Source organism: Chrysemys picta, chromosome 1 (assembly GCF_011386835.1).
Source record: "Chrysemys picta bellii isolate R12L10 chromosome 1, ASM1138683v2, whole genome shotgun sequence".
Classification (NCBI taxonomy): Eukaryota; Metazoa; Chordata; order Testudines; family Emydidae; genus Chrysemys; species Chrysemys picta.
In genome coordinates this window covers 104,680,132-104,706,683 of record NC_088791.1, presented here as the reverse complement: position 1 = coordinate 104,706,683, position 26,552 = coordinate 104,680,132, and the positions used below count along the sequence as shown (strand labels likewise).

The 26,552-nt window shown below is 43.8% G+C and overlaps 1 protein-coding gene and 1 long non-coding RNA gene across 3 annotated transcripts; both read left to right on the top strand.

The window, feature by feature from the left end:
• Positions 1–53: 53 nt before the first annotated feature.
• On the top strand, positions 54–7,366 carry MRPS33 (mitochondrial ribosomal protein S33). 2 transcript variants are annotated; one of them, XM_005296367.5, is made up of 4 exons: positions 92–193; positions 1,787–1,834; positions 4,118–4,373; positions 6,939–7,366. In XM_005296367.5, exons 3-4 carry the CDS (start codon positions 4,159–4,161, stop codon positions 7,042–7,044), a joined length of 321 nt encoding a protein of 106 aa, XP_005296424.2. In that variant the 5' UTR covers positions 92–193; positions 1,787–1,834; positions 4,118–4,158; the 3' UTR covers positions 7,045–7,366. The 2 variants fall into 2 exon arrangements, with proteins under 2 accessions (XP_005296423.2, XP_005296424.2); XM_005296366.5 differs by lacking the exon at positions 1,787–1,834 and having other exon boundaries at positions 54–193.
• Positions 7,367–10,560: 3,194 nt separating this feature from the next.
• On the top strand, positions 10,561–22,257 carry LOC135975322 (uncharacterized). The gene is made up of 2 exons (XR_010592243.1): positions 10,561–20,705; positions 21,690–22,257. It is a non-coding gene; the product is annotated as an uncharacterized LOC135975322 (long non-coding RNA).
• The last annotated feature ends 4,295 nt before the right edge of the window (positions 22,258–26,552 follow it).

Here is a 26,552-nt window from a genome sequence, read left to right as displayed (position 1 = left end):
ACGTCACCCACACGGGGAAGAAGGGACCCAAGCTGGCGGCGTCCATAGAGCGCATGCGCACGGCTAACAGTCTGCTTGGGTTGGGTGGTTACGGGGAACCGTCGCTCTGTGGCTTCCCCGTTGCAGACCGGAGAGATTAGCGGGAGGGACGCTTCCGGTGGAGTGGCAGTTGCATGACGGGCAGGGCAGAGAGGTGAGGTCGGGGGGGGGGGGGGTCTGTGAGGCCCGGTTAGGGGGAAAGCAGGGAGCCCAGGAGACTGTGCGCCAAGGGGAGGGGGCGCTCCTGCGTGCGTGTTGGGGGGGAGGGTACCTGTGGTGCGGGAAGGGCTCGTGCGTGTGTTTGGGGGGGGGGGTGTACCTGTGGTAAGGGGAAGGGCTCTGGGCTCGTGCGTGTGTTGGGGGTTCCTGTGGGGAGGCTAGTAAGAGGGAGGGGCTCGTGCGTGTATATATTGCGGAAGGGGTACCTGTGGGGGGAGGGGTGATAGTTGGGAGGGGCTTGTGTGTATATAGTGGGGGAGGGGTCTCCTGTATGCTATGATGTGGGAAGGAGGCATGTTGCTATGTATGGGGCTTCTATGCAAGTTGGGTGGGATGGAGGAGAAGCTTGTCTGTGGGGTAGCAGCTGTACCCAACTATAACGAATAACTTAGTGTAGGGAGTGAATTTATTGGCCCTGAACTGTATCAGTGGTTTCCAGCCTCAGAGACATGTTGCGATATCCCTGCCATGGGTACTGCAGGCTTTTGCAATTGGTGCTCGCCAAGGATTCCATCAGGGTCTTGTGAGTTCTGGATGTGGCAATGAGATTAAATGTTTCACTGTTTTTATAAAAAAAAAATTCCTTCACTTTTTAAAAATAAAACTAATGGGAACATTTTTGTTATACTTTGGTACTGTAACCCAACCCCTTTATTCTTGTTTGTCAAAATCTAAACCGTGCTTCCTACTTAGAATGCTAGTGTCCTTCCTCTTCATGGAAAGCACTTGAAAATAATGTAGGGCCCTTAGAATGGATAGCACTGTAACATTAAGAATTAGTTCATATTTTATCAGAAGGTATTGGAAGGAGACAGGTGGCTGTTGATGGGGATCACTCTCTTCTGCTTCTGGCTCTCTCTTGCATTGTCGCCTATCTCTAAAGACACTGTCAGGTTACAAATTATATTAATAAGGGAGAACTAATTCTGTGGTCTGCAGGTCTTTTTAAAGACTGTACTGTGGGGGCCAGAGTGGAGGAATGGGGAGAGGCAATATGCTGGAGGAGTTAGTAGAAGCAAAGGAGTGGGAAAGAGTGGCATTCAAGAGGAAAAGGGATGGGGAGGACAGTGAAGGAGTGGGATGAGGTCAGGGCAAACAACCTATCAGAAAACAGCATTCAGTGTTAAACTGCTAACAGTCAGTCTGATAACATCACTGTCATCCAGAAGTGTGGGCCAGCCCCTAGTGTGGCTAGCTCAGGGGTGGGCAAACTACAGCCCGCGGACCGGCCCACTAGCCAATTTAATCCAGCCCTCGAGCTCCCACTGGGGAGTGGGGCCAGGGGCTGCTCTGCGCAGCTCCCGGAAGCAGTGGCATGTCCCCCTTCTGGCTCCTATGCATAGGGGCAGCCAGGGGGCTCTCCATGCTGCCCTCGCAGCCCCCATTGGTTGGGAACTGTGGCCAATGGGAGTTGCGGGGGCAGCACTTGTGGACGGGGCAGGGCACAGAACCACTTGGGGCAGGGGCAGCGTGCAGTATCAGTAGTTTTTCACCTACTATGCTCAGACTTTCCATCTGCTTCTCACAGAAACTCAGGTCACCAAGGAGACCAGCTTGGATAGCTCCCCAGACACTGGTGAGAGTTTTCAACTTTTACCCATTTAATCTCTCAGCTAATCCTATCTAATCTAAGAATACCAAAGGACTCCAACCTTGGATTAGGCTATTTAGAAGATCCCTGCAGGGACTATTAAATTAAAAGCCCATCACCATTCTGCTGTCTTGCACATCTAGGAGCTAAGAGTGGTTTCAGCTCTCCTGGCACAGTGGAAAAGGGAGACTGGAGAGGGTTGGTTGTGGCACAGTAGAGTGCATTGGTATCTGTGAAGGTGGTGGCCAATGCAAAATAATAATCAATCCCATTTATGCAAATACAGGACTTTAGGATATCTATTTAGAAAGGGCCAGTGCTGTGATTCAGCATGGCTGTGTGATGTTCTCTAGCTGCTGAAGAAAGAGAGCCACTGTAGCACAGGAGAGGCTTATGTTAACTCTACCACGTGTAGCCCATGGTTGTGATAAACTGAGATACTGGACTGCAGCTGTTCCAGAACTTCTCTCTTCTCACATTAAGACATTTCTTTGCCTTAAAGCCTCTGACACTTTGCTTGCCCTCCCATTGTAGTTCTTCTCATATTCTCTTTTGACCGAGAACACTTCATTATTATTTGGGTGCTGAATTCACTTCCTCCCCCTGTTTCGTCGCACTATTGAGCACCAGTGGGAGCAAATCTAAGGAGGCGATTGTGCACCAGCTCCTCCACTATGTAGAAGCCCATGTGGGGTAATATTTACTTCAAGATAATGTTATTAAACAAAATATTCCCAATTGATTTAGTTAAATCTACTTGGCTCTGTCCTACAGATTGTCTTCACTGTTGCTTTTATACATCTCCAATATTTTACGCTCATCTTGATTCTGTTGTTGGTTTCTGGATGCAGTTATGAAATGCTTTTTAAAAGAAAACACAGACTTTAAACTTTAAAGACGATCTAGCGCTCATGAAAGAAGGCTGACAGCTCTAGAGATTTAAACCATCACCTATTCACCAGACAGGCATGGTATGGGCCGCACAGGGGGTTTGAAGTCATTACAGGGTCATGGGAATCCCGTATGATCTTGTTCACTAACCCTATATGACCTATAACATAAATTGCTTGAAACTCCACTGCCAGGAATATCCCAAACAGAGGATTGTACATCTGTGCCTCATATACAATGCTTCCCCAGTGGAGCCGACTACAATAACAGAGAAAAGCAGATCTAATCCTCTTCTGTGTATGTGCTATTCCTTTTTCCGTAGGATTGACAGCTATAAACAGGAATATCAGAGGGGCGCTCTGCTGCTGAAGGCAAGACAAATAAAAGGGTTCATCTTTTCCTTCTCTCCCTCTCTCATTTGTCTCATCTTATGTAGCTGCTTCCCCATTGATCCCAGCAAGTAGAGTGAAACTAACAAGGATTGTCAGGTTTCATTAAGTGGACAGTAGGAGCTTGAGAGCTATTCTGTAGGGAAGAACAAATTTAAATAGAGAGGAAGATGAGGAAAGAAATGGGGAAGGAGAAATGTGAAGAGAGCTGAAGAAAAACATCAAAGGGATCATTAGGGTTGGGAGAGAAAGAATTGCTCTTGCAGTCTAGCAGTAATGGCTAAAAGTTTGGAGTATCACTCTGAGAGTATCTTATATTCTAGAGATTCCATTTGGCTGTCTGAAGGCGCAGAAGTGAGGGACTCTGGAGGGAGTCTCCTTGGTTGGAGGGAAGTTTGTTGACATGTTGGGTTTCTTGGAAAAGAAGGCAAAAGTGGAAAAATAGTTGGAAGAGGGAGGCGGGGACATGCTTCAAACAAAAGGACAGATATGAGAGAAAACTGACAGAAAACAACGACGTGGTGGAGCACGCGCATGAAATCCAAAGAGATGAGGAATGGAAGAAAGAAATGGAGATATGAATCTCCCTAACTATATTGACATCAATGAGAGCTAGGTGCTTAAAAACCATTTGAGGATCTTGGCCTGAGTCTTCATGCCATTTAATCCCTGACTTCTCGGCAGAGACTACCAAATTAAGTGATGTCTCTACGTGGAGAACTGTATATTAGGAATTAGACTAATTTTACATAGAGCTGGGATGACAAACCTCAGACGTGCTAAAAGTGATACTTAATGTGTTTTACGGTTATGCAAATGACATTGGCATCAACTGTGTTGCAGTGAGAAATGCAGCCTCAAGCATGATGCCCCTCATCTCGTGTGAATTGCAAGTGTGATTTGAGGGTGGAAGACAGGATCATACTGGCAAATGCTTGGGATCCTGGAACATCTCAAATAGTTGCAGTTTTTCCTCTTCCTTCTGTAGGGAAGTGTGTATATGTGTGCGTGTCCATTCTTTGCCCGGAGATGTCTGCTCTTTCCAATTATGCCTTGCGGATGGCCCGCCTGAGTGCCCGGATATTTGGAGAAGTTGTCAGGCCAACAGACAATAAGTCCATGAAAGTAGTGAAGCTGTTCAGCGAGCAGCCCCTTGCCAAACAGAAGGAAGTCTACGATTGGTATCCTCCTCACAACACCTACGTCGCCCTCATGAAGAACCTCCGCTTCCTTGGCCTCTACAGGTGATCCATGTGTGTAATTTGGGGGGTGAGGGGGATGGACTGGGCAACAAGGAGTTGTGGCTTCTATTAGGGTTGTGTTAAAGCAGCAGCAGAACTATTAAAGTGGTGCAGTTCAGAAGACAAACAGGCCGTATAGAAGAAGCACTTTTTTTGGTGTGCTTGGTGTGGGAAGAATAGAGTAAAATGTGGACGGGTTGTTTATGTAGTTTTTCCTATTTGGATGCACCGAACCTTTTGTGGGCAAGAGTTCGTAGACCAATGGGTGTAGTTAAGCAATCACATGTCAATATGGAGCATGTTTCTTCTAGCTCAGCGGTTCTCAAACTGTGGGTCAGGACCCCAAAGTGGATCGCGGCCCTGTTTTAATGAGGTCGCCAGGGTTGACGTTGGACTTGCTGCGGCCCGGGCCCAAAGCTGAGACCCGAGCACAGGTTTGACCCGGGACTGGGGCTGAAGCCTGAGCCCCACCACCTGGGGCGGTGGGGCTCGGGCTTTGGCTTTGCCCCCCTCTGCTGGAGGCAGCAGGGCTTGGGTGGGCTCAGGCTTTGTCGTCCCCCCCCTCCCCTCCCACCGTGGTCTTGTAATCATTTTTGTTGTCAGAAGGGGGTTGTGGTGCAATAAAGTTTGAGAACCCCTGTTCTAGCTGTTTGGGACAGGGGCCTTATCCATTAAGAAAGCATTGCTTTGCAAAGCTGATGAATGATAGGTGTGATGTCTGTCTGCAGAACAGAAGCTAAGGCAACAATTATGGGGTGTCCGGATCTTTCAAGGAGCTGCAAAAGATGTATAGCATGTTAATACACCAACTGCTAAAATACTCTTACCCTGTGTTTATGGCTACTTCAGTACCCACCCTTGAAATTTGGTGGTGGTTGATTTTTCTTTAAGTTTTAAAAAACTAGGTCACCTTCAAACCATCCAAAATGAAGGGAAATTGTTTTCCAAATATAGGAGGACAAAATTGACTAGAAACACTTATATTCAAGCTTCTAAATGAGTATTACAATTTTGAGTAAGGAAACACTGAACTAATTACTTGTAGATGTTCTTTGAGGCAGTTAAATGCAGCCCTTACTCTGGCCAACTGGCATGGAATTTATAGGAATTTCTTTAATAGGTAGGATTTCTATTTCTAGTATGGTATAGTGACAATCCAGGTGTTGCCTGCACTATTGTAAGAACAAAACTTCCTAGAATAACTTCCTCTTGGCACAAAACGCCAAACTATAAACTGTACTTGCTCAAGTGTCTTGTTTCTTGTGTAGGCTCAGAGAGGCCTGCAGTGGCTCAGGTGTGCTATTCAGAAATAAATGTTGTGATAGGCAGTAGACGTTAGACACAGATCTAAAGACCAAGGGGGCCTGGGAATAATTCTTATACTTTTCTGGAAGTATTAAAAATAGCAGGGCAGCAGCCTTAGACAAGCTTGAGGTGCTACTACCCATTTTCCCCACACTTTCCACTGCTAAGTTGCATTTGGATGGGAGATGGAGTGGAATTTATTTAAAGGGTTCTCCAGGATTTCCTATCCTGTCCTTCCCCACCCCTGTTCACTTTTTTACTGCTTTTTTACAGCACCTAGCGCAGGAGGGTCCTGCTTCATGACTAGGGCTCCTAGGCACTATGATAATACAAATAAATAATAAAGATCCCACTGATCCCATAGGTTCCTCCAGAACCCTTCAGTGAAATCAATTGAGAGCAATGCCAGGTGTAACTGCAGCCCGCCCTGCCTCTCTCCTCAGGAGCTAATGACCCAAACTTGAGTCTTTGCATGGTGTTACAACACAAGATGAGACTTCTGAGCTAGCTTGGAGGGGGGGAAATTTTGATTTTTTTTCGTCTCTTGTTGATTTTATATTTTACTTCCCATTTGAGCACAATGGATCAAGAAATAGACTGTAAGAAATATATATCATTTGTTGCTGATAAAGGCAATCTTGTTAATTCCATCAGTACCAAAGGAAATCTTTCAAATTATTCTGTGAGTGTTTGCAATATTATTGCTAACACTAAACGTAATGAGATTCAATATAGGCTTCATTCTCTAACACATCTGGACAACCATCAGACTTGCCTGGGAATAGGTATGGGTGTGGGAGTTGGAGAGCATTGGATAAACAACAAGACTGCAAGCCAGGAGATTTCAATCCTTTTTTTCATTCTGCCACAGACTTGGTGTGACTCTGAGCAAGTCCCTTCACTTCTAAGTCTTGGTTTTACCCCACCTTTTAAAATGGAATAACATTACCTCACATGTTGATGATAGGCTTCATTCCTTAATTTCTGTTAAGTACTTCGAGATTCTGGAATGGAAGGTGCTGCTGTAATGCAAAATATTATGTTGTTGGTTTGTTTTCCTCTTGATATAAAACACACTAGGATAATGTACATGTTGTATAATGTTTACTTTAGTTCTCATCTTGTTTTGTGTACAGCTCTCCATTCTTCAAGGTGGGAATCTACCATTCTGAGTGGGAAGTATTGGCCGCCAGAACCCACTGCACTCTTGTTCTTTTGGAAGAAGTTAAATTTAACCCTCTTCCCTCTCTTTCTTCCATCCAGAGATGAACATCAAGATTTTAAGGAAGAGATGAGACGGCTAAAGAAGCTCCGTGGTAAAGGAAAACCCAAGAAAGGAGAAGGAAAGAGAGCTACCAAGAAGAAATAGTGCTACTTTGGAACTGCAACAGACTAATTTGGAAATGTCAGAGCAAAAGTAACCCTATCCCTTTCTTCCCAGCCACAGATGGATTTGCATGCAGCTGAGTTCATGGCTGCAGTGGGGATTGGGTGTAAGCAGTCTGCCAGATATTAAACTCTGAATTGAACTCTCTTTTTACTAGGCCTCTTTGAGCACTCAGGTTTTTCACCAGTGACTGTATATATGGGAATAATTCAGTATGTTTCAGCACCCATGATGATGCTGATTTGGGTTTCAGTTGCTATGGGAGCCCTTTTCTACCTGAGTCAGCAATAAAAATAAGTCTACATTTTTGGTGTTCACCTCTGCTGCTTTCTGTCCTTGTTTCTTTGACTTTTCACTTTCACCAAAATACATGTTCTACCTTCTTTCATTCATTAAGTATGTCTTACCTGCTTATATTGATCCCAGTGCTGTTTGGTTCAGACTCAGTAAGAATGATGCCTTCTGCTACTGTGTAGCCTGCAACATCAATTTATAATGCATGCAGCTTTACCCGCCCTACCCTTTACCTTGGTGGTTGCTTTTACTTAATACTAGAAACAATTCATTTGCATTCTGCACTGGAGGGCACTTCCTGGTCCCCTCCCTGGCCACAGTACTCTCATTGTACTGTGTGTAATTAGATCTACAGATGATAGAAGTTGTGGTGTGAGGATTCTAAATTGCTTCTAAGTTCTGGTCCCTACCAAATGAATTGTTAAATATGTATTACTCCAAAAGGAGATCAGACAAGGATGTTTGTTTGTCTGTAAGGACATGTATGTAGTATTCCACAAGGAAATTAACTCTAGTTCATTGATATTAGGGGCACCTTTATAGCTAGGCTCCCTACAGCGTTATCCATATTAGCAACTATGTGTCCCCTTACCCTTCTTTTGTCTTTCTTCCTGTCTATTCTTTCCCATTATGTGGGTGCAGCAACAGAAGATACGTCCACCTTTGTTCCTGTGTTTTAGGTGTACCTTTCTGGCCCTCTTCCCACTTTACGTGCTGATGCCTTCTCTTCCAAGTGTATAGGCCCAGCTCTTTCCCTTTCCCCACTTGCACAATGTACTGTTAACAGTACTCCCTTGGTTGCCTTCCTGGATATGGCAAGCGAATTAGCAGGAGAGGGCCAAGTTAAAAGGCTTGTGTGCATGACGGGGGAGACTGTAGTATATAGCAAGCTTTCAAACTCCAGAGGCACCTACTGAAATAAACACCTTCTGCATACCCTGGAACATACAGACACACGCTGAAGGTAAAAATAATCAGGGAGGTGTACTCTTCCCTGTGTATCTATACTATATGCACTTGAGAATGGGGGTAACTTGATAGGTATACTCCAACTGGAGATACCCAGTAGAAATAGGTGTGTGGGTCTATGCATTTACAGTCATGTTAGGGTTAAGGTTTTATATAGACAATCCAAATTCAAAAATATGGCTTCTGGAGCATACCATCCACTCCTTGGGCAGCTCTCGCTTCCTGGCTCTTTGAGCTGTGGCGCAAACATAGTTACTGTACATGAGATTTTCTATGTATCTTATGTTAGTTAATCCTTATTTTGTGGTGTCTTCCCTGGCAAACAGTAATCAACTAGGTTTTCTTTCTCACACACACACTGTGTGTTTAGAGTGCTGAAACACAGTTTGAGAGGAGACTTTAACTTTGTTTCTAGGCTTTTGAGCATTTAAAATCTCAACTAATATTACATAATTTATTTTTTCCAATTCATACTACACTATACAAATGAGCACGCATCACAAATTCTGGCCACCTTTGGCAAATGTCTAAAACAGGTAGGCAACCTGTGGCACGCGAGCTGATTTTCTGTGGCTCTCACACTGGCCGGGTCCTGGCCACTGGTCCAGGGGGCTCTGCATTTTAATTTAATTTTAAATGAAGCTTCTTAAACTTTTTAAAAACCTTATTTACTTTACATACAACAATAGTTTAGTTATATATTATAGACTTATAGAAAGAGACCTTCTAAAAATGTTAATGTATTACTGGCATGTGAAACCTTAAATTAGAGTGAATAAATGAAGACTTGGCACACCACTTCTGAAACGTTGCCGACCCCTGCTCTAAAAAATAATAAACTCCAGCACTTACACCCAAACAACCACTACCCTCCCCTCAATCACCCCCCTTCCCAACTCCTTGCGGGGCAGAGAGAAGAGATGGTTCTTACAGCATGCCCTGAATAATAAACTTCAGGCTATGAACTGAAGCTGCAGGGCGGTGAGTTTCAAGGCATAGGTTTCCACCAGAAATCACCTCCCAGCAGCCCCATCTCTCTTATCCTAAAGGGACTTTATCTATCTGAAATACTTATATGATCCCCTTTACTGTAGTATCAGAGCACCTCATAATGTTTAATACATTTATCCTCACAATGCCCCCATTCGGTTGGGAAGTGTGACTATCCTCATTTTACAGATGGAGAGCTGAGAAAGAGATTCTCGGGGCACCTCTCCACTGCAATATAAGATCTGTGGCTTGGCCACAGCTGGCCCTAATCAGCTGACTTGGGCTTGCAGGGCTAAAAATTGCAGTGGAGATGTTTGGACTCCGGTGCCTGGTCTCTCAAATCCTATGAGGAGGTGGGTCTCAAAAGCTGGGCTCTAGCCTGAGCCGGAATGTCTACTTTGCATTTTTTAGGCCTGCAGCCACCCTGTGAGGCAGAGTCAGCTGAGCCAGGGTCTCAAACTGGATGCTGCAGGTTTTTTATTACAATGTGCTTTGCCCTTGTATAACCTTTCTTAGATTCAGAACCACTGTTGTTTTTATAGTGAAATTACCTTACTTTGATATTTAGATGACATGCAGGCTGAGAGCACCTGAAATAATGTTACACCTGAGCTCCAGCTCTTGATGATGACAAACTTGGTTCATTGACCTTTAAATAAGGAACTGAGAGCCAAATGTCTGCTTTCATCTGTATCCTGAACAGGTTTATCAAGGTATCTTGGACAATTTGTATCCTAAGGTAAGAGGGTCAGTGTCACAGTTTATTTCAAGTGAGGCATGATGGTCAAAGTGTGCTTTGAGATCTAGCAAAACATTACAAAGTATAAAGAAATATGTTTCTCTATATCTGAAAATCTAGCCTTGATCTTTAGAATGCATTTATACTTGTATATTATGATAGTAACAGCAACCTTGAATTCAGGCAGGGTATTTTTAAGGGTAACAGTGTTCTAAAATAGGGTTCATGGGGCTCTTTAAAACTTACTCTCTCGTTATGATACAAACAAGTAACAGGGTGACTGGCCCCTTTAAAAGGGAGCAGGATCCAGTGCACCTGGACTGATTACCTGCTGCTCAATAGGGTTTATGGGAAGGCAACTGGGCCTTGGGAGGGGATGATGAAGATAGTTACAGGTGGCTGGCAGATACCTGCAGAAACTGCAGCTAGTAAGAAGGTTCCTAAGTCAGCAGGGGGAAAGTACCAACTGGGAGGGCTTGTAGAGAAGACCAAACTGGAGGTAAGAGGTGCTGAGAGATAGACCCTCATGGAGGAAGAGCAGTGTCTAGCTTCAGATGGGGGTGAATGAAATGAATTTAAGGGAAGGAAAGATCCTCAAGGAGGTGGGACAGAGCCCAGCTGAAACCAGGATGAAGATTTCATATGTTTGAGTTTTCTTTTGAAAGACTTCATAGCTAAGAAATCAGATGGGGGAATATTTTGAATATCTGGCCTATGTGGACTTTTTAAGGGGCTCTGAGTGAAGGAGAAATTGAGGCAGGGTGCTGCCAAACCATATTTGGCTAGAAGAAGGCACAACAGGGCAAGTATTTCCTTTGATAGAGGCACGCTGAGGACTTTTTGAGCAAAATAATTGACCTTGCACAGCCCTACCTTTATGGGATCCAGTGTTGTCTGTCTCTTCAAATCATGTCTATCATGCAGCCTCCTATTATATTCTAGTCTAATAAATGCAAGTTTCTTTTGGAAACACAGTGAAGAAGTTAAAATAAATACTATTGTGAATGTAGCTATTACTAGCACCACTTATTGAAAGTGTGGGGCAAATTGATTGATAACTTGTATATTACTATAACAGTAATAGTAGAGGGGGGAAAAGAACAAGTAGAACTTTTTTCACACCCTGGGCATGTGTGCTTCATTCATGATAATAATTCACCGGGGGAGGGGGTATTTTATTCCACTAGTTTGAGTGCAGAATTGGGTAGCTGGAGATCTAAAATATGTCCCTAGTTCTGCCAATCAGTTCCTGTTTACTCTGTCTCACTATGCCTCAGTTTCCCCATCTATAAATTGGAATAATGTTTACCTACCTCTCAGAAGTATTATGCGGTTAAGATGCTACCTGCGCTGGTAGAGTATGTCCCATTCAAAGCAGAGGTAAGCTCCTACTTGTGCAAATAGCAGCTTTGCCTGTCTACACTAGGGCCTACACTTGTGTAGCTATGCCAATGGCTGGCTATGGTGGCTGTAACTGGAGCAAATCTACAATGGAGAATATACTTCAAAACCTGATTTCAGAGGGATTCTTTTCATGAAAGAGTTGATGACACCAATAACACCTGAAACGAGCTGTATGGAGCTCTGCATTCACTGTTCTGCTTTAGGTGTTGGCGATGTTCCCCTCCAGTAGCTGCTCGCTCTGGACTTAGTTGATAAGTGGGGGGGAGAAAAAGCTGATTTTCAAACATTTTGTTTTAAATGGTAAATGTATCTGCAACTTTTAAGTGTAAACACACATTCCCTTAGAGATATGAGTTAAGACCGTTTTGCATACTTTAAAAAAAAAAAAACACAAATATGAAGGGAATGTCACTTTAGCCCCTAGAATTCTATTCCTGTGTGTGGTCATTGGACACTTCTTGTACAGCTTTTGGATTGGAGCCCTGCAAGCAATGCAGCTTATCAGAGAACATCACCAAAGCCTTGTCTTCCCCGCTAAAAAAGGTGTTTTTAAAACAAAAAATAAAAAAAAAAAGGCCTCCAGGCAGCTAATACTTGTGAACTATCTCAACATGAAAAACCCATGAAAACAAAACACTTTTTTATCATGAGATAAATTAGGCAAGATCAAACCTAGGCAAGGGTAGAGGGTTGACCTCACCTAGTTTACCTTGTGGTAAACTAAAGCCTTCTCTTCACTGTTTTTTTTACCTCAGGCTAGCTTGTGTGTGCATTACCATGTGGTAAAAAATACAATTTTTTTTTTTTTTTGGCAGTAAAGAGAAGGCTTGGTCTGTGCCCTCTTGACTGAGAATCCCAAGTGTAAGGGCAGGCACTCTTCCTGTGCAACATCTTCTAGAGGTTGGAGGCTGTTTCATGTCTCCCAGACTACTTGCATGAAATTCCTATATAACAGTCTTAGACTCAAGCATCTAATTAAAAACAATACTTAGTAAGACTAGAGAGAGGAGCAAATTAAAACAAATGGTTTACATAACCTATGTAGTTTTTATATTAGGCGAGAATTAGACTAGGTAGGTACATCTTGGGTCAGAGCCTTAAGACTGACCTTTCTGGGACAGATCAGCTTGGTGGAAGAGGAGGTGTAAAGGTTGCATGGCCTGATATCTTATTTCCTGCTCCCTGCACAATTTCCTGCCTCCTTCAAAACCAATCTGTGTTAGGGAATACAGGGGAAAAAAGGAATAAAAATTGTTAGTCCTGAGAGGATTAATTTATGATCATAGAATAAAAAGAGCCATGTAGCTAAAATGTGGTTAAATGCTAACTAAATAGATATATAATTGTTTGCAAATATTTGACGCTTCTAAACACCAATGCAGCTGAGAGATTGTTTAGAATTGTCTAAGGGGATATAAATAGGACTAACCAATTGCTGATTCTGCTGCCACTGCTGAATCTTAGTACTCTACAACTATTAACTATTTAATGAAATTGAGAAAGTTAATTTAGGCTAAATAGTGGGGAAAAGTTTCTAAGGTGGTTATGTAGTGGACTGTGGATTGGGATCCTGAAAGAAGTAGATTACACCTCCTTGGACTGAGCTATTCATTCAAAGCTAGATTGGACAAAGCTTTGTAAAATAGTGTATGGAACAAGTCTGTGCTGTGGGGGAGGGGAGATATGCTAGCTGACCTAACCGGTCTTTTCCATCTGTAGCTGCTATGAGTGTATGAAAACAAACCTCTCCAAGGGATAAGAAACAGGGGGGAGGGGACCTTATGGTGTTTTGTCTAAATCTGAAAGTTCTTTACTTCATCCCCCTGCTCTTCAAACCATTTGTAAATATTTGATGGAGTTCAGTGGGTATGCTCCATTCTCCTATGTTGCTTGTCTGATGTGCTTTTTCAGTAAATGGACCTTTTAGCAGTATCAGAAGCAGAATGCATTCAATCTGGACAAAACTAAGAAACTTGACATGACATAGCAACACTTTTTTTGCAGCAACGTTTTTGCAGCAAAGGTAAAAGTAAACATATAGGGAACCTAGTGTTTCATTACAACTCTTGTCTGGATACAGATTCATAGGGTTGCTCACCCCAGGATTTCAGAATTGGGTGGCTTAAGTTAGGCTTTATATTCAAGCAACTAAAGAAGTGGCCTGATCTATTTATTTTTTATTTTTAAAATGCTGAGCACCCAGTATCACCCATTGATTTCATTTAGACTAATACCTGTGTAAGGACTGAGGCCCAGATTCATAAAGGGATGCAGGCACCTAAACCCCAGCTTCAGGTGCAACTGTAATCCACAAAACCCACTTTCAGCTGCTGCCTAACTCTATAGGTGCCCAAACTCACTTGGCCCCTAAACTTTCACTGTAAAAGTTCCCTAGGTGCCTATGTTTCTGCCTCCAGCCATGTGTAGAGTGCCTCCCTCTAGACATCCAGATGCCTTCTCCTGTCCCACCTAAGCCCCGGTGTGATCCGTGAACTGGGGGAAGATCTATCTCACCTATGGTGCCTGAGCTGGTAGGTGTGCTCAGAAGCTGCCTACTGGCTTGAGCCCCATTCAAAATTGAGAAGGAGGTGGTGTACCCCCTGTAAGTTTTAGCCCACTGGTTAGAGCACTCACCCAAGACCCAGGTTCAATTCCTTCCTCTGGCTGCTGGGGAGAGAACAGGGATCTTACACCTCTCATGAGTGCCCTAACCACTGAGCTATTGGATATTATGATGTGGGGGTAGGGGGTCTCCCTCCATCTTGCCTGTTGAAGCTGTTCCACTGTACATAACTAAGTACAGACTCATTGAAGCAGGGGGACTGGATCCTGGGTCTCCTACTTCCGACCTCCATTCCCCAATCACCAGGCTATAGAGTCATTCTTTCACTCTCTGGCCCAATGACTATTTAGGTATTTCTCCAAAGTGGAACAGCATCAACAGGAGAGATTGAGGGGCTCTTGGGGTGCTCCACATGGGAGTAGAAATTGATGGAGTCTGGTATTTTTTGATGCTATTGTTCATTTAAAGTCCTGCTTGTCCAAATGCAGGAGAAACCAAAAACAAGGGATAGCTGCTTTGCTTACAGCCCCAAGCTTCTTTAGCCAGCACCAGACCCCAAAGCTCTGTCTGGGCTTCTCCAAGGTCATGCTGTGTTTATAGGCTCCTGCTTGGTTTTTTTTCATTGCCTCTAAGTCTCTGCCAGTTTCTTGTCTGTTTGCCCACCTACACTTTTTTTCCATACCTGCAGACACCCAACTGGTCAGAACAATCCCCAGCGGAACCCTCTGCCCAAATGGTGCTAGTTTCTGGGCAGACTCCATTATGCCTTGCTTTAGATGTGGCCCCTTAACTGCCCTTTACAGCAATCTTAAGTGAAGGGCACTTTCACACATGAGTTTCAACCATGTTTTAACTCAACCCATAACAAGGTTTAACCCAGCTCATAGCACTGAGGTAGATGCCTTCCTGAACCCCTGACTTAGGTACCTAACTCTGAGAGGGGTGGGGCTAAGGACACATCCCTCTTGTTGCCATCTCACATTGGCAAGCTTAGGTAGCTCCCCACCTAGCATGCTGGCTTTTATGGATTATATTTTAAGGTGTCTATCTCCCTATTTGTTGTATAGGGAGCCTAGGCCACTTAATCAGGTTTTGTGGATTCCGTTGTTGTTCCAGCAATTTTTCTAGGCACCTAAAAGTTAGGTGTTGTGACTCCTAAATCCCTTTGTGAAGCTGGGCCTAAGTAAATACTTAGTGAGGACCTCAGGATGCAGTCCCTGGAGAATCTTTGTATACCTGATTCAGCATGGGCTAATGCATATTAGGCCCCAATTCAGCAAAGCACTTAAGCAAGTGCTTACTTTTAAGCATTTAGTGAAAAGGGATCAACTTAAAAATGTGTTTAAGTACACCTCTGACCTGGGGACTTATTTTGTTTTCAGCAGATTTAATCATAGGTTACATTTTTTTTTTGGTTAAAGTACTACCAGGAACGTGTATAAAAAACTAAACAAAGATGGCATGTGCCTGAATGGATATTGCTTCACCTGAGTGAACCAATTACAAGAAAAAGGTAGAAGCAGTCTCTGGAAATAAGTCTCCACACAAACCAACTACCAAGAAATTCAACGTTAAGGCTGCCATAGTTCCCTAACTAAAACAGGGACATTGGATGGTTCAGAGGGATTGGTAATGGCCATAGAGCCTTTTTCTGTTGCCACAACAAATCTAGCTCAGGTCAATAGTGACCAAAAGATACTAGCATCTGAGGGCTGTTCAGCAACCTGCATGAAGTGAGTGGATATTCTCAGCAGGCTGGTGTTCATGTCCATAACCATGATCACAACTGGTGTAGGAGGAAGACCAAAGGCTGAATCCAAGTGGAGACTGACCTATCCTATTACTCAAAAGATGGTCCTTCCAGGTTGGGACTGAGGTGCAGTATAGGAAGCTTGTGTTGCTGCTGCCTGGCTGTTCTGTGCCTGTTTTTATTATTATTGATATTATCATAGCAGTGAGGAACTCAGTCATGGAGCAGGACCCCACTGTGCTAGGCACTGTACAAACACAGAACAAAGAAAGTTTCTTCTCCATCCCCACCCCCAAAGAGCTTACAATCAAAATAGGCATTATGATAATAATATTAAGACAAGAGACAATGGATGGACTTTCAGTTTAGCACTGTTCACAAACACTAAATTCACACTTAAAAAAAAAAAGAATAAAATAAAGTAAAAAAATATCAACCAAAAGCATGAGAATCTTGCAGTCATAATTGACTCTCCTGGAAAGTAGCATTCCATAGCCTCTTGGCTTGTTTATGCTCTTAGCCACCCTGCTTATATATTGTGTCATTTTTTCAAGGCACTGCTCTGTTGCCTGGTATTAACCCAGGCACAGCTATAAATTCTCTCTGTATATTGTCAAAATCAAACTGCTAGTTAAGTCCAACGTGCCATCAAATAAAAGCTCTCTATATAATAAACAATAATGCCTTCTGAGTATAGATGAATATTTACAAAACCTACAATTCATTTATAAAAACAGAAATAAGAAATGGATCTAAGATGGAGCCCTGCAGAACTTCCCCAGTAGGGAGTATCGGGGAGTTGTATTCATTTACTGAAACAAATTGTTGTCTTTTGTAGGGAGAAGTCATATCAAATTAGAACAGGAATACCCATGTCCAGAAGCCTTTAGTGTAACTGATGGCTGCAAGCAATCCACAGCATCAAAAGCCTTTGAGAGATCATTGAACATTGCACCAGAAATTTTGCCTGTGGTCTATTGCATCTTAAGCATTCTCAGATACTCATAGAAATGATAACCATAGAGTATTTCAGTGAGTTGCCGGATTCCCAGATGCTAGACAAGCAGATTGCATCTTAGGGGAAACTAAATGTAAGCAAGTCTTCTTTTTTTTTTACCACTGACAGACTATTAATTGTGGCATTAACCCCATCAGTACTCAACCTTAATATCTATATATTTCAGTATAAAACTTCCATTAAAAACCAATCCGCATTCAATGCATTGCTGAAGAACAAATATTAAAAACTAATGAAATCCCCAGCTAAAATTTAACACACAATTCTGACAAACAATTTTCACAACATGAATTGACACATACCCATCAACTGAAAATTTCTGTCTGGACACGTAGGCAGTGTGTTGTGGAATAATAGGGAAAAGCATGGGATGTTGGTGGACCTTGGAGGGGCATCAGGCAGGTAGGGGGAGAAGCATAGGTGGTAGAGGGCCTGGAGCATATAAGAGGTAAGCTCCACTCATCAAGGGCATGTGACTTCCATGTGCTGAGGCAATCCCTGCTTATGCTAAAGAAGCTTCCACCTCTCCTAGACAGGTTTTCTCCTGTACTGAGGAATTCCTGCCCTTTTCTTTGGAGGATTCTCCAGCTCAGGGAAAACCTGTACATCACGAACGGGACATCACTACCCTTAAGGAGGCAGACTGCCCCATCACAGTGACAAATTGTTGTTCTTTACTCTTATCACTTGATACTCTGTTACCCCAGAGTTCTGTGAAAATAAACAGTGAAGATGGGGAGGGTTGGCAGGCTAGCAGGCCAGCCCCTGAAGATGATTAAGTGGAGAGGAAATGCCCACTCTCCTTCACAGAAGCTACAAGGTTCATTTCCAATCAGCTACTTTAACAACCATGGAATAGTTGCAAAGAATTCCCAGCTGAAATAGCAGAAATAGTCATAAAACCAATACAACCAACATCTCTTACAGCAATGACCATTGATTGGGCAACATTATTTCACTGTTCCATTCCAAAGCCGCAGTTTCTTTAGTCACCATATTGATTTAGCCTCTTCTTTGTCTTATAGCTTTCCTACTCCAGACCCATATAATCCCTAATGACTTTTGCTGTTCTGTGAAGGAGGTAAAAACTGAAGAGAAAAAAAAAACTGAGTGAGGGGATGCATTCACTTGCTCATCTGTTAGCATTAGATCAGAGATGCAGGGAGAACCTCACTTCCTTGAAAGTCCTGGGGGGGTGTGGAAATCAAATTACAGCAGGTGCTGAGGTCAAAGGGAAAGCTCAAGGAAACAAAGACAGAAAATGCAAGCCTGGGAGTTGTGGAAGAAACTTCTAAGACCAGGCTGTATAACTGGACACCAAATTAAACTGTTTTATGTGGAATCCTTGAAATTTCCCTTCCTGCAGCCCCGGTAAGTTCTCTGAGCTGTGTTTTGTACGCAGTTAAGCAGTTGTAGAATATGAAATGTGACCATCAAGTGGAAGTATAATACAAAAAAATCTACAGCCATTTAGCACTTAAAGATACATCTGAATTGTTAATGATAGAGTTTTTTTTAGAAACCAGATATTTGCACGATAGCATAAATCAAAGCTATGAGAAGCATAAGTAGAAACCCAAGTTAACAGCAATGTCTTGGCTGATTCTATCAAGTATGGCATTTGATCCCTGTTTCAGCAAAACAAAGCAGGCAATGCAGCTACTTCTCTCTCTTCCCTCACCTTCCCATTTTCCACAGCTTCCCATTCCCCACGTCCACTGCCTCTCTGCCCCCTTCGCTGGTGGCTTCTGTTCCTACTTCATTCTCTCTCCATCTAATATTCTATCCAACCCCTGCCTCTCTACCGCCTTCTCCCATAGCTACCTCCTGCCTGCTCCCCGTTTCTTACCTTAATGATGACTTCACTTCAGGACCAGGGGTGAAAGTAACTTAAAGGACTTACCGGTACGCTGGAGTCCTGAGCGGGGGCGTGGCCTCATCCAGATGAGGTGTGGCCTCAACTGGAAGAGGCGGGGGCCTTTCAAGATTTAAAGGCCCTGGGGCTCTGGCTGTGGCTGGGAGCCCCAGGGCCTTTAAATCACCCCGGAGCTACCAGCTGCAGAGGCGGCTGGGAGTCCCGGGGCAAATTAAAGGGCCCGGGGCTCCGGCCACCGCGGAGCTCCAGGCTCTTTAAATCACCGTGGGAGCTCGACTGCCAGAGCACTGGCAGCGCTTTAAAGGGCCTGGGGCTCCCTGCAGCAGTAGGAGCACTGGGCCCTTTAAATCACAGCCGCGGAAGCCAGTGCAGTCCGGCACGGCGTACTGGCTCTTGCCGGTACGCTGTACTGGACCGTACCAGCTTACTTTCACCTCTGACCTTGAAGTCACCATTAGGGTAGGAGATGAAGTGGATTGGTGTGTGTGGTTTTTGCTTTGTTGTGAGGGTGCTGAAAGACATGCAGGGGATGGAAGGGAGAGAAATTAATTCTTATTTAGCTAGTGATATGTGCTCCAGGCCCATCCCCTTTATGTGACATATGGCCCAATCTGACCGCCTTCCCAGCTGCCAAGGCCCTCCCTGATGTGCATAGTCCATCAAAAGGGAAATGTTTTGGTTTTTGCTTTCCAAAGGTCACCTTGAATGTGTGAGTTGTATTTCAGAGTAATGTTTTATCAGAAATGATCCTGCAAAGTTATTTTCAAATGGAGACCAGTTAAAAGCTTGTGTCTCGGTAAATATGCCTCTTACCACTCCCAAAATAAGAAGTTAAAAGTTTTATTTTTAAAAGGGGGTTATTTAGGACATAATTTCTTAAAATGTAAGAATGGTAACTGAGTTAAGAATTTTGTGGACTTTTCCTTCTTTTAAATAAATACAAAAGGCATATATATTAAAGAGGAAAAGCTATGAAGTTTCTTAAATTAATATTCCAAAGTATTTTTTAAAAAATAGAATGTTCTACATAAATATTTAAAACAAACATTAAATATGATATATTTAAACTATAAAACACGTGTCATTTTTAACATTTAGTTTTTAACAAATCTTTTAATAGTGTGAAATCTCTGAAAGTTTGGATCTAATGTGCAGCCTTTCAAAGGCCTGGTCTACAATACGAGTTTAGGTTGAATTTAGCAGCGTTAAATTGAATTAACCCTGCACCCGTCCACACAAAAAAGCCATTTACTTCAACATAAAGGGCTCTTAAAATTGATTTCTGTACTCCTCCCCGACGAGGGGAGTAGCGCTGAAATCGACATTGTCGGTTCGAATTAGGGTTACTGTGGACACAATTCGACGGTATTGGCCTCCGGGAGCTATCCCACAGTGCACCACTGTGACTGCTCTGGACAGCAATCTGAACTTGGATGCACTGGCCAGGTAGACAGGAAAAGCCCGGTGAACTTTTTAATTTCATTTCCTGTTTGCCCAGCGTGGAAAGCACAGGTGACCAGGCAGAGCTCATCAGCACCATGGTAACCATGCAGTCCGAGAATCGAAAAAGAGCTCCAGCATGGACCGTACAGGAGGTACTGGATCTGATCGCTGTATGGGGAGACGATTCCGTGCTAGCAGAACTACGTTCCAAAAGACGAAATGCCAAAACATTTGAAAAAATCTCCAAGGGTATGATGGAGAGAGGCCACAATAGGGACTCATATCAGTGCCGTGTGAAAGTTAAGGTAGATCCAGGGCAGAGCCGCAGACATGCCGCTTCTACACTGAGCTGCATGCAATTCTAGGGGTGCCCCGCCACCACTACCCCACCCCTGACCATGGATTCCGATGAGGGGTTACTCTCAACCATGCCTGAGGATTTTGCGGATGGGGAAGATGAGGAGGAGGAGCTTGCGGAGAGCACACAGCACACCGTTCTCCCCAACAGCCAGGATCTTTTTCTCAGCCTGACTGAAGTACCCTACCAACCCTCCCAAGGCAGTATCCCAGACCATGAAGCCATAGAAGGGATCTCTGGTGAGTGTACCTTTGTAAATATAAAACATGGTTTAAAAGCAAGTGTTTTTTAATGATTACTTTGCCCTGAGGACTTGGGATGCATTCGCGGCCAGTACAGCTACTGGAAAAGTCTGTTAACATGTCTGGGAATGAAGCGGAAATCCTCCAGGGACATCTCCATGAAGCTGTCTTGGAGGTACTCCAAAAGCCTTTGCAGAAGGTTTCTGGGCAGTTCAGCCTTATTCCGTCCTCCATGGTAGGACACTTGGCCACGCCATGCTAGTAGCAAGTAATCTGGTATCATTGCATGACAAAGCCTGGCAGCGTATGGTCCCGGTGTTCGCTGGCATTCAAGCAACATCCATTCTTTATATCGCTGTGTTATCCTCAGGAGAGTGATATGGTTCATGGTAACCTGGTTGAAATACGGGAGTTTAATTAAGGGGACAGAGGTGGCCGTTCCTACTGGGCTGTTTGCCTGTGGCTGAAAGAAATCCTTCCCTGCAGTTAGCCAAGCGAGGGGGTGGGGGGGTTGGGGGTATTGGCGCTGAACTGTTCGCATTTAGCTAGCAGGGATCTTCCCTGATACCAGCCACGCGGTGCGGGGAGGGGTAAAACGATCATCCCAGAGAATTGGATTGGGAGGGGGGGGTTAGTTTGGTTTCTGCTGCTGCTGCTGCACGTTAACACGAAAACCGCAGCACTCAACGGGCTTTGCTTGGTATGGGAAAGGAGGGCGCTGCTTTTATGAAGGTTGCAGAAGCCGAAAGACAATGGCTTACCATGGCCGCATGCAAGCCGAATTCTGTTGCTGGGCGCTGCGTCTGTGATCTCTAACACCAAAGCCACAGGCACTCAATATTAAGATGCAAAATTTGACCTTGTACCGAAATCACATGTGCTATGTAATGTGAATAGTGTTGTTCACCGTGAAAGAGTATAAGCATTGTTCTGTAAAATGTATCTTTTTAAATACTTCTCTCCATTTTTTCCCTCCCGCAGCTGCAAATTTTTCAAGCCTCCCTCCTCCGTCCCAAAGGCTATCTCAGATAAGGCGGCGAAAAAAACGCATGCGAGACGAAATGTTCTCTTAGATAATGCAGTTGCCCCGCAATGGAAGAGCTCATCTGAATGAGTGGAAGGACACGGTATCAAAGTACAGGAAAGCTGCCAATGAACGTGAGGACAGGAGGGACGCTCGAGATGAGAGGTGGTGGCAGGAAGATCAAAGGAGGCAGGATGCAACACTGGGGCTGCTGCGTGATCAAACAAACATGCTCCGGCATCTGGTGGAGCTTCAGGAATGGCAGCAGGATCACAGAGTGCCGCTGCAGCCCCTATATAACCGCCCTACCCCCTCCCCAAGTTCCATAGCCTGCTCACCCAGATGCCCAAGAACGTGGGGGGGAGGCTCCGTGCACCCTGCCACTCTACCCCAGTGGACAGCCCAAGCGAAAGGCTGTCATTATTTTCCTTCCCTCCTATCCTCCTCCCAAACCCCACCTAGGCTACCTTGTCAGTTCTCTCCCTATGTTTATAATCAATTAATAAAGAATAAATGATTTTTAAACTATAGTGACTTTATTTCCTTTTGAAAGCAAGCTGTGATCGAAGGGGGGAGGGTGGGTTGCTTACAGGGAATGAGTCAATCAAGGGGGCGGGTTTTCATCAAGGAGAAACAAACAGAACTTTCACACCATAGCCTGGCCAGTCATGAAACTGGTTTTCAAAGCTTCTCTGATGCACAGCGCTTCCTGGTGTGCTCTTCTAATCGCCCTGGTGTCTGGCTGCACGTAATGAGCAGCCAGGTGATTTTCCTCAACCTCCCACCCAGCCATAAAGGTCTTCCCCCTTACTTTCACAGAGATTGTGGAGCATTCAGCAAGCAGCAATAACAATGGGAATATTGGTTTGGCTGAGGTCTGAGCTTGTCTCAGCGGGGGGTTCGGCGGCGCGGCACTGGGGGGGGGTTCGGCAGCGCTTGGGGTGTGTGTGTTTCGGCGGCACGGCACTGGGGGGGTGTTTAGGCGGCGTGGCACTTGTGGGGGGCGTTTCGGCGGCGCAGCGCTTGGGGGGTGTTTTGGCGGCGCTTGGGGGGGGTGTTTTGGCAGTGCGGCGCTTGGAGGGTGTGTGTTTCGGTGGCACGGCGCTAGGGGGGGTGTTTCGGCAGGGCGTTTGGGAGGGGTTGTTTTGGCAGGGTGGCGCGGCGCTCGGGGAGGGGTGTTACGGCGGGGCGGCACTCTTTTTTTTTTTTTTTTTTTTTTTTTTTTTTTGCTTGGGGCGGCAAAAAAGTTAGAGCCAGCCCTGCAGGTAGGTGTTTGTTTATTTATCATTTACTTGTTTCAAAATGCTCCCTTCTTTGAAAAGGAGATGGCAAACAAGACCTATCTTAGGTCTGACTGAGAAGCCTTTTCACACCACTGGACACTAATTTCTTCTGAGCATTCTGTCAAGGTAATGTGATTTCTTTGTGGAAGGACAGCTGATGTGTTCAAATTTCTATATTGGGCTAGACACTGTCACGTAAACTGTCTTATTTTCTACTGACTAAGCATTTTGTCTTAAAAATGTGTGTGTTAATTTGACCAATACATGTTATGTTGGGTAATCTAAATGATGTCTGTGCCCTTTAACTACCTAACCAACTTATTTTTCTGAACAGAATTTAACCTTTTTCTTAAAAAAAAAAAAAAAAGTTGGTGCCAAAAAATGGCATAAGTACACATTCCTTGGAAAGGGGCAGGTTTTTTTATGTTTATAAATACAAATTACTTGCCATAATAGCAGTTAGACTGTCTGTACTACGTCCTAGGAATGACCCACCCAGAGGTCTGGATGGTTTAAGGGTTGGGCAATGAAAAAACAGAGCCCTTCATATGTAGGGCACTAATTTGACTTGAACTTATGTTGATAGTGACTGGAAGTAGCAGCTAAAGGCTGTCTGGTAGCCTCTGCAAAATGGAGTGGTGGTATTGATCCTTAGTGAACAGAATTCTGTATCAAAAGCGCTGTTACATTTAACACTGATTAGCCTCCTTTCTGATGGCCTAAGCAGAGAAACGAAAGATGATGCAGGACCACGAAATATGAATTATATTCATCAATGGATGTGGACCCTCCCAAAGAGCAAGGAGGTACAGTGTGAACCTTCTTCTCAAGCCATCATCTTTTACCAGCAGGGCCGGCTCTAACTTTTTTGCCTCCCCAACCAAAAAAAAGAGCGCTGCGTGGCTGAAACACCCCCCCCCCCCCCCGACCTCGAGCGCTGTGCTGCCCTGCCGAAACACCCCCCCCGAGCACCGTGCCTTGCTGCCCTGCCGAAACACTCTCCCCCCCCCCTCCCGAGCGCTGCGCCACCGGAAAAAAACAAACAAACCCTGAGCGCTGTGCTGCTGACCCCCCCCCCCAGCGCCATGCTGCCAGGAAAAAAAAACAAACCCCCGAGCGCCGTGCTGCCGAAACATCTCCCCCACCCCCCCAAGTGCCACGCCACGCCGCCGAAACACAAACAACCCACCCCCCCCGAGCGCCGCCCGGCCGAAACAAAAACAACAACAGAAAAAAACCCAAGCACCCCCCGCTACCCCAAGATTGGCTGCCCCTTACAAGGTGCTGCCCGAAGCACATGCTTGGTCGGCTGGTGCCTGGAGCCAGCCCTGTTTACCAGCATTGCATTCTCTCTTTTATTTAAAAACAAAACAAGCAAACAAAAAAAAACCCACCCACACCATATGTATTAGGTGGTAACTGTTAGCTCTAATTCTAGTTCTGGTTCTCAGCTGGCAGCATTAAGGTTCATACTTGCAGTCCTTAATGTGTTACACAGTATAAATAATAAATAATAATAACATAGTATGACTAACACTCTCCATGTGAACACAAACCTCCTGATAAAATAAAATGGGCAAGAACAAAGCAATGTGGGATTATTAAAGGCAGTAGAAAAATGTCCTAAAAAATTGTAGATTGATGGTAGGCTACTGGTGCTGATGTTAGACTTACACCGTGACTGTAAATTGTTTGGAGAATAAAACATGGATTATGACTAAACTTTGCACAGTAAGGCCAAATTCATCCCTGTAGTAACTTCTATTGAAGCAAAAGGAGTTACACCAGGGATGAATTTCACCCAGTGACTTTTTCATTAACAGGTTTCAGAGTAGCAGCCGTGTTAGTCTGTATCCGCAAAAAGAACAGGAGTACTTGTGGCACTTATGCTTATGCTCTAATAAATTTGTTAGTCTCTAAGGTGCCACAAGTACTCCTGTTCTTTTTCATTAACATCAGCTACCTAAGGAATGTGCCTACCAGATAAGTACTTAATACTGCACTTCTTTTAATTTCCTTACAAGTACAGGGAAATCTCTCTCAACATTCTAATCTTCATTGTTACATTTATTTCCTAATCTGTGTTTTGCCTACAGGCTGTGTACACTTTTTGCCAACACTTCAGATTCTTAGCTCACATAGGGCATTGTTGACTATTATCTTTTCAACAGTATGTTTAGAACACAGATTTGTAAGGCATAAAGTTACAAAGTTGGCAAGTAACTTAGTTTTTATGTTTGGTTCTCTTACAAAGTGTTGGTTAGTGGTGGTAGTACTCCGAGCCACCTGTGACACAAAAATTTGAGCTTCTATTCAGTGGTGATACTGTACTGCCCTAGTAGGGAGGTGCTGTGTTATTAAGGTGTAGTGTGTCGGATGACTTGTTAAACAAATCCCTTCTGCATATCTCTGGTGGCTGTCCAGGTGGGAGTTAAATATTGTGTGGCCTTTTGAACAGAGCAGGAAATAATTTTGACCAGACTTGCGGCCAAAGTTCCTCCTCTTAATAAAACAGGATCTAACGTTCCAGCTAGGGTGACCCGATGTCCCGATTTTATAGGGACAGTCCCGATTTTTTTAGGCTTTTTCTTATATAGGCTCCTATTACCCTCCTACTCCATATCCTGATTTTTCACACTTGCTGTCTGGTCACCCTAGTTCCAGCCTGTATGGGAGCTATTGCTGAGCTCATACAATAAATAGCTGTTATACTTATAGTTAATATTTATAGTACCACCAGCACAGAACTCATTTCCAAGTGCTTTTACAAAGCACTAACTTGAGTGTGAAAGGTGCCATATAAAACCAAATTTTATTGTGTATATATATTTTATAGAGTATTCAGCATCCCAAAACTACATTAATAGAATGAGAAGGCTGCATGTCAAATGTCAGGAAACGCAAAAGTTAAGGATGCTTGTGCCATCTCAAAGGGACGCTGTCAACTTGAATCTGTTTAATTGACTAATTTAAAATATTCCAGGTTGTGACAGAACATCCTTTAAATAGGATGGCTTGATTTGTTTGTTTGTTTTGATGTATTTTTGGTAATCTTTTAAAAAATGTGCATGAGGTTTTTCTGTTGCTTTCTTGAGGATATCATGAGAATATTTTCAGCAAGAGAGCAACTAAAACCCCGATCCTGCAAACACTTACATACATAAATAAAGTTAAGAATGGGCATAATGTTTGGAGGCTCAGGCTGTCAATAAACAAACTGAAAATATTAGTGGTGTTTTGTTTTTAACTCCTCTCTGTTTTAATAATCTTAGGTGTTAAATGTATTTACTCTAGTTACAATTATGTCTGAAAACTGATTTTTCAAGCTGGCAGAGTTCCTTTAACTGTTTCTTTTGTGCATGTCTATAAACATGTCTTACATACATGCTTACATAACATTTCTCAAATGTTACATCATAGTTTTTTAATACATTTAAACAGTTGTAGCCTCTTGCAATAGTTCCCCATTATTGTATAATAATTTTTATTGTCAATGTTCTGGTATATTGTTAACTTATACTGTAATGTATTATCTCT

Excerpts from the sequence above, each read along its gene's own strand:
- MRPS33 (XM_005296366.5), top strand. The coding sequence starts at position 4,159 with ATGTCTGCTCTTTCCAATTATGCCTTGCGGATGGCCCGCCTGAGTGCC. Across the intron at positions 4,374-6,938 it reads CGCTTCCTTGGCCTCTACAG|AGATGAACATCAAGATTTTA; the intron begins GTGATCCATGTG and ends TCTTCCATCCAG.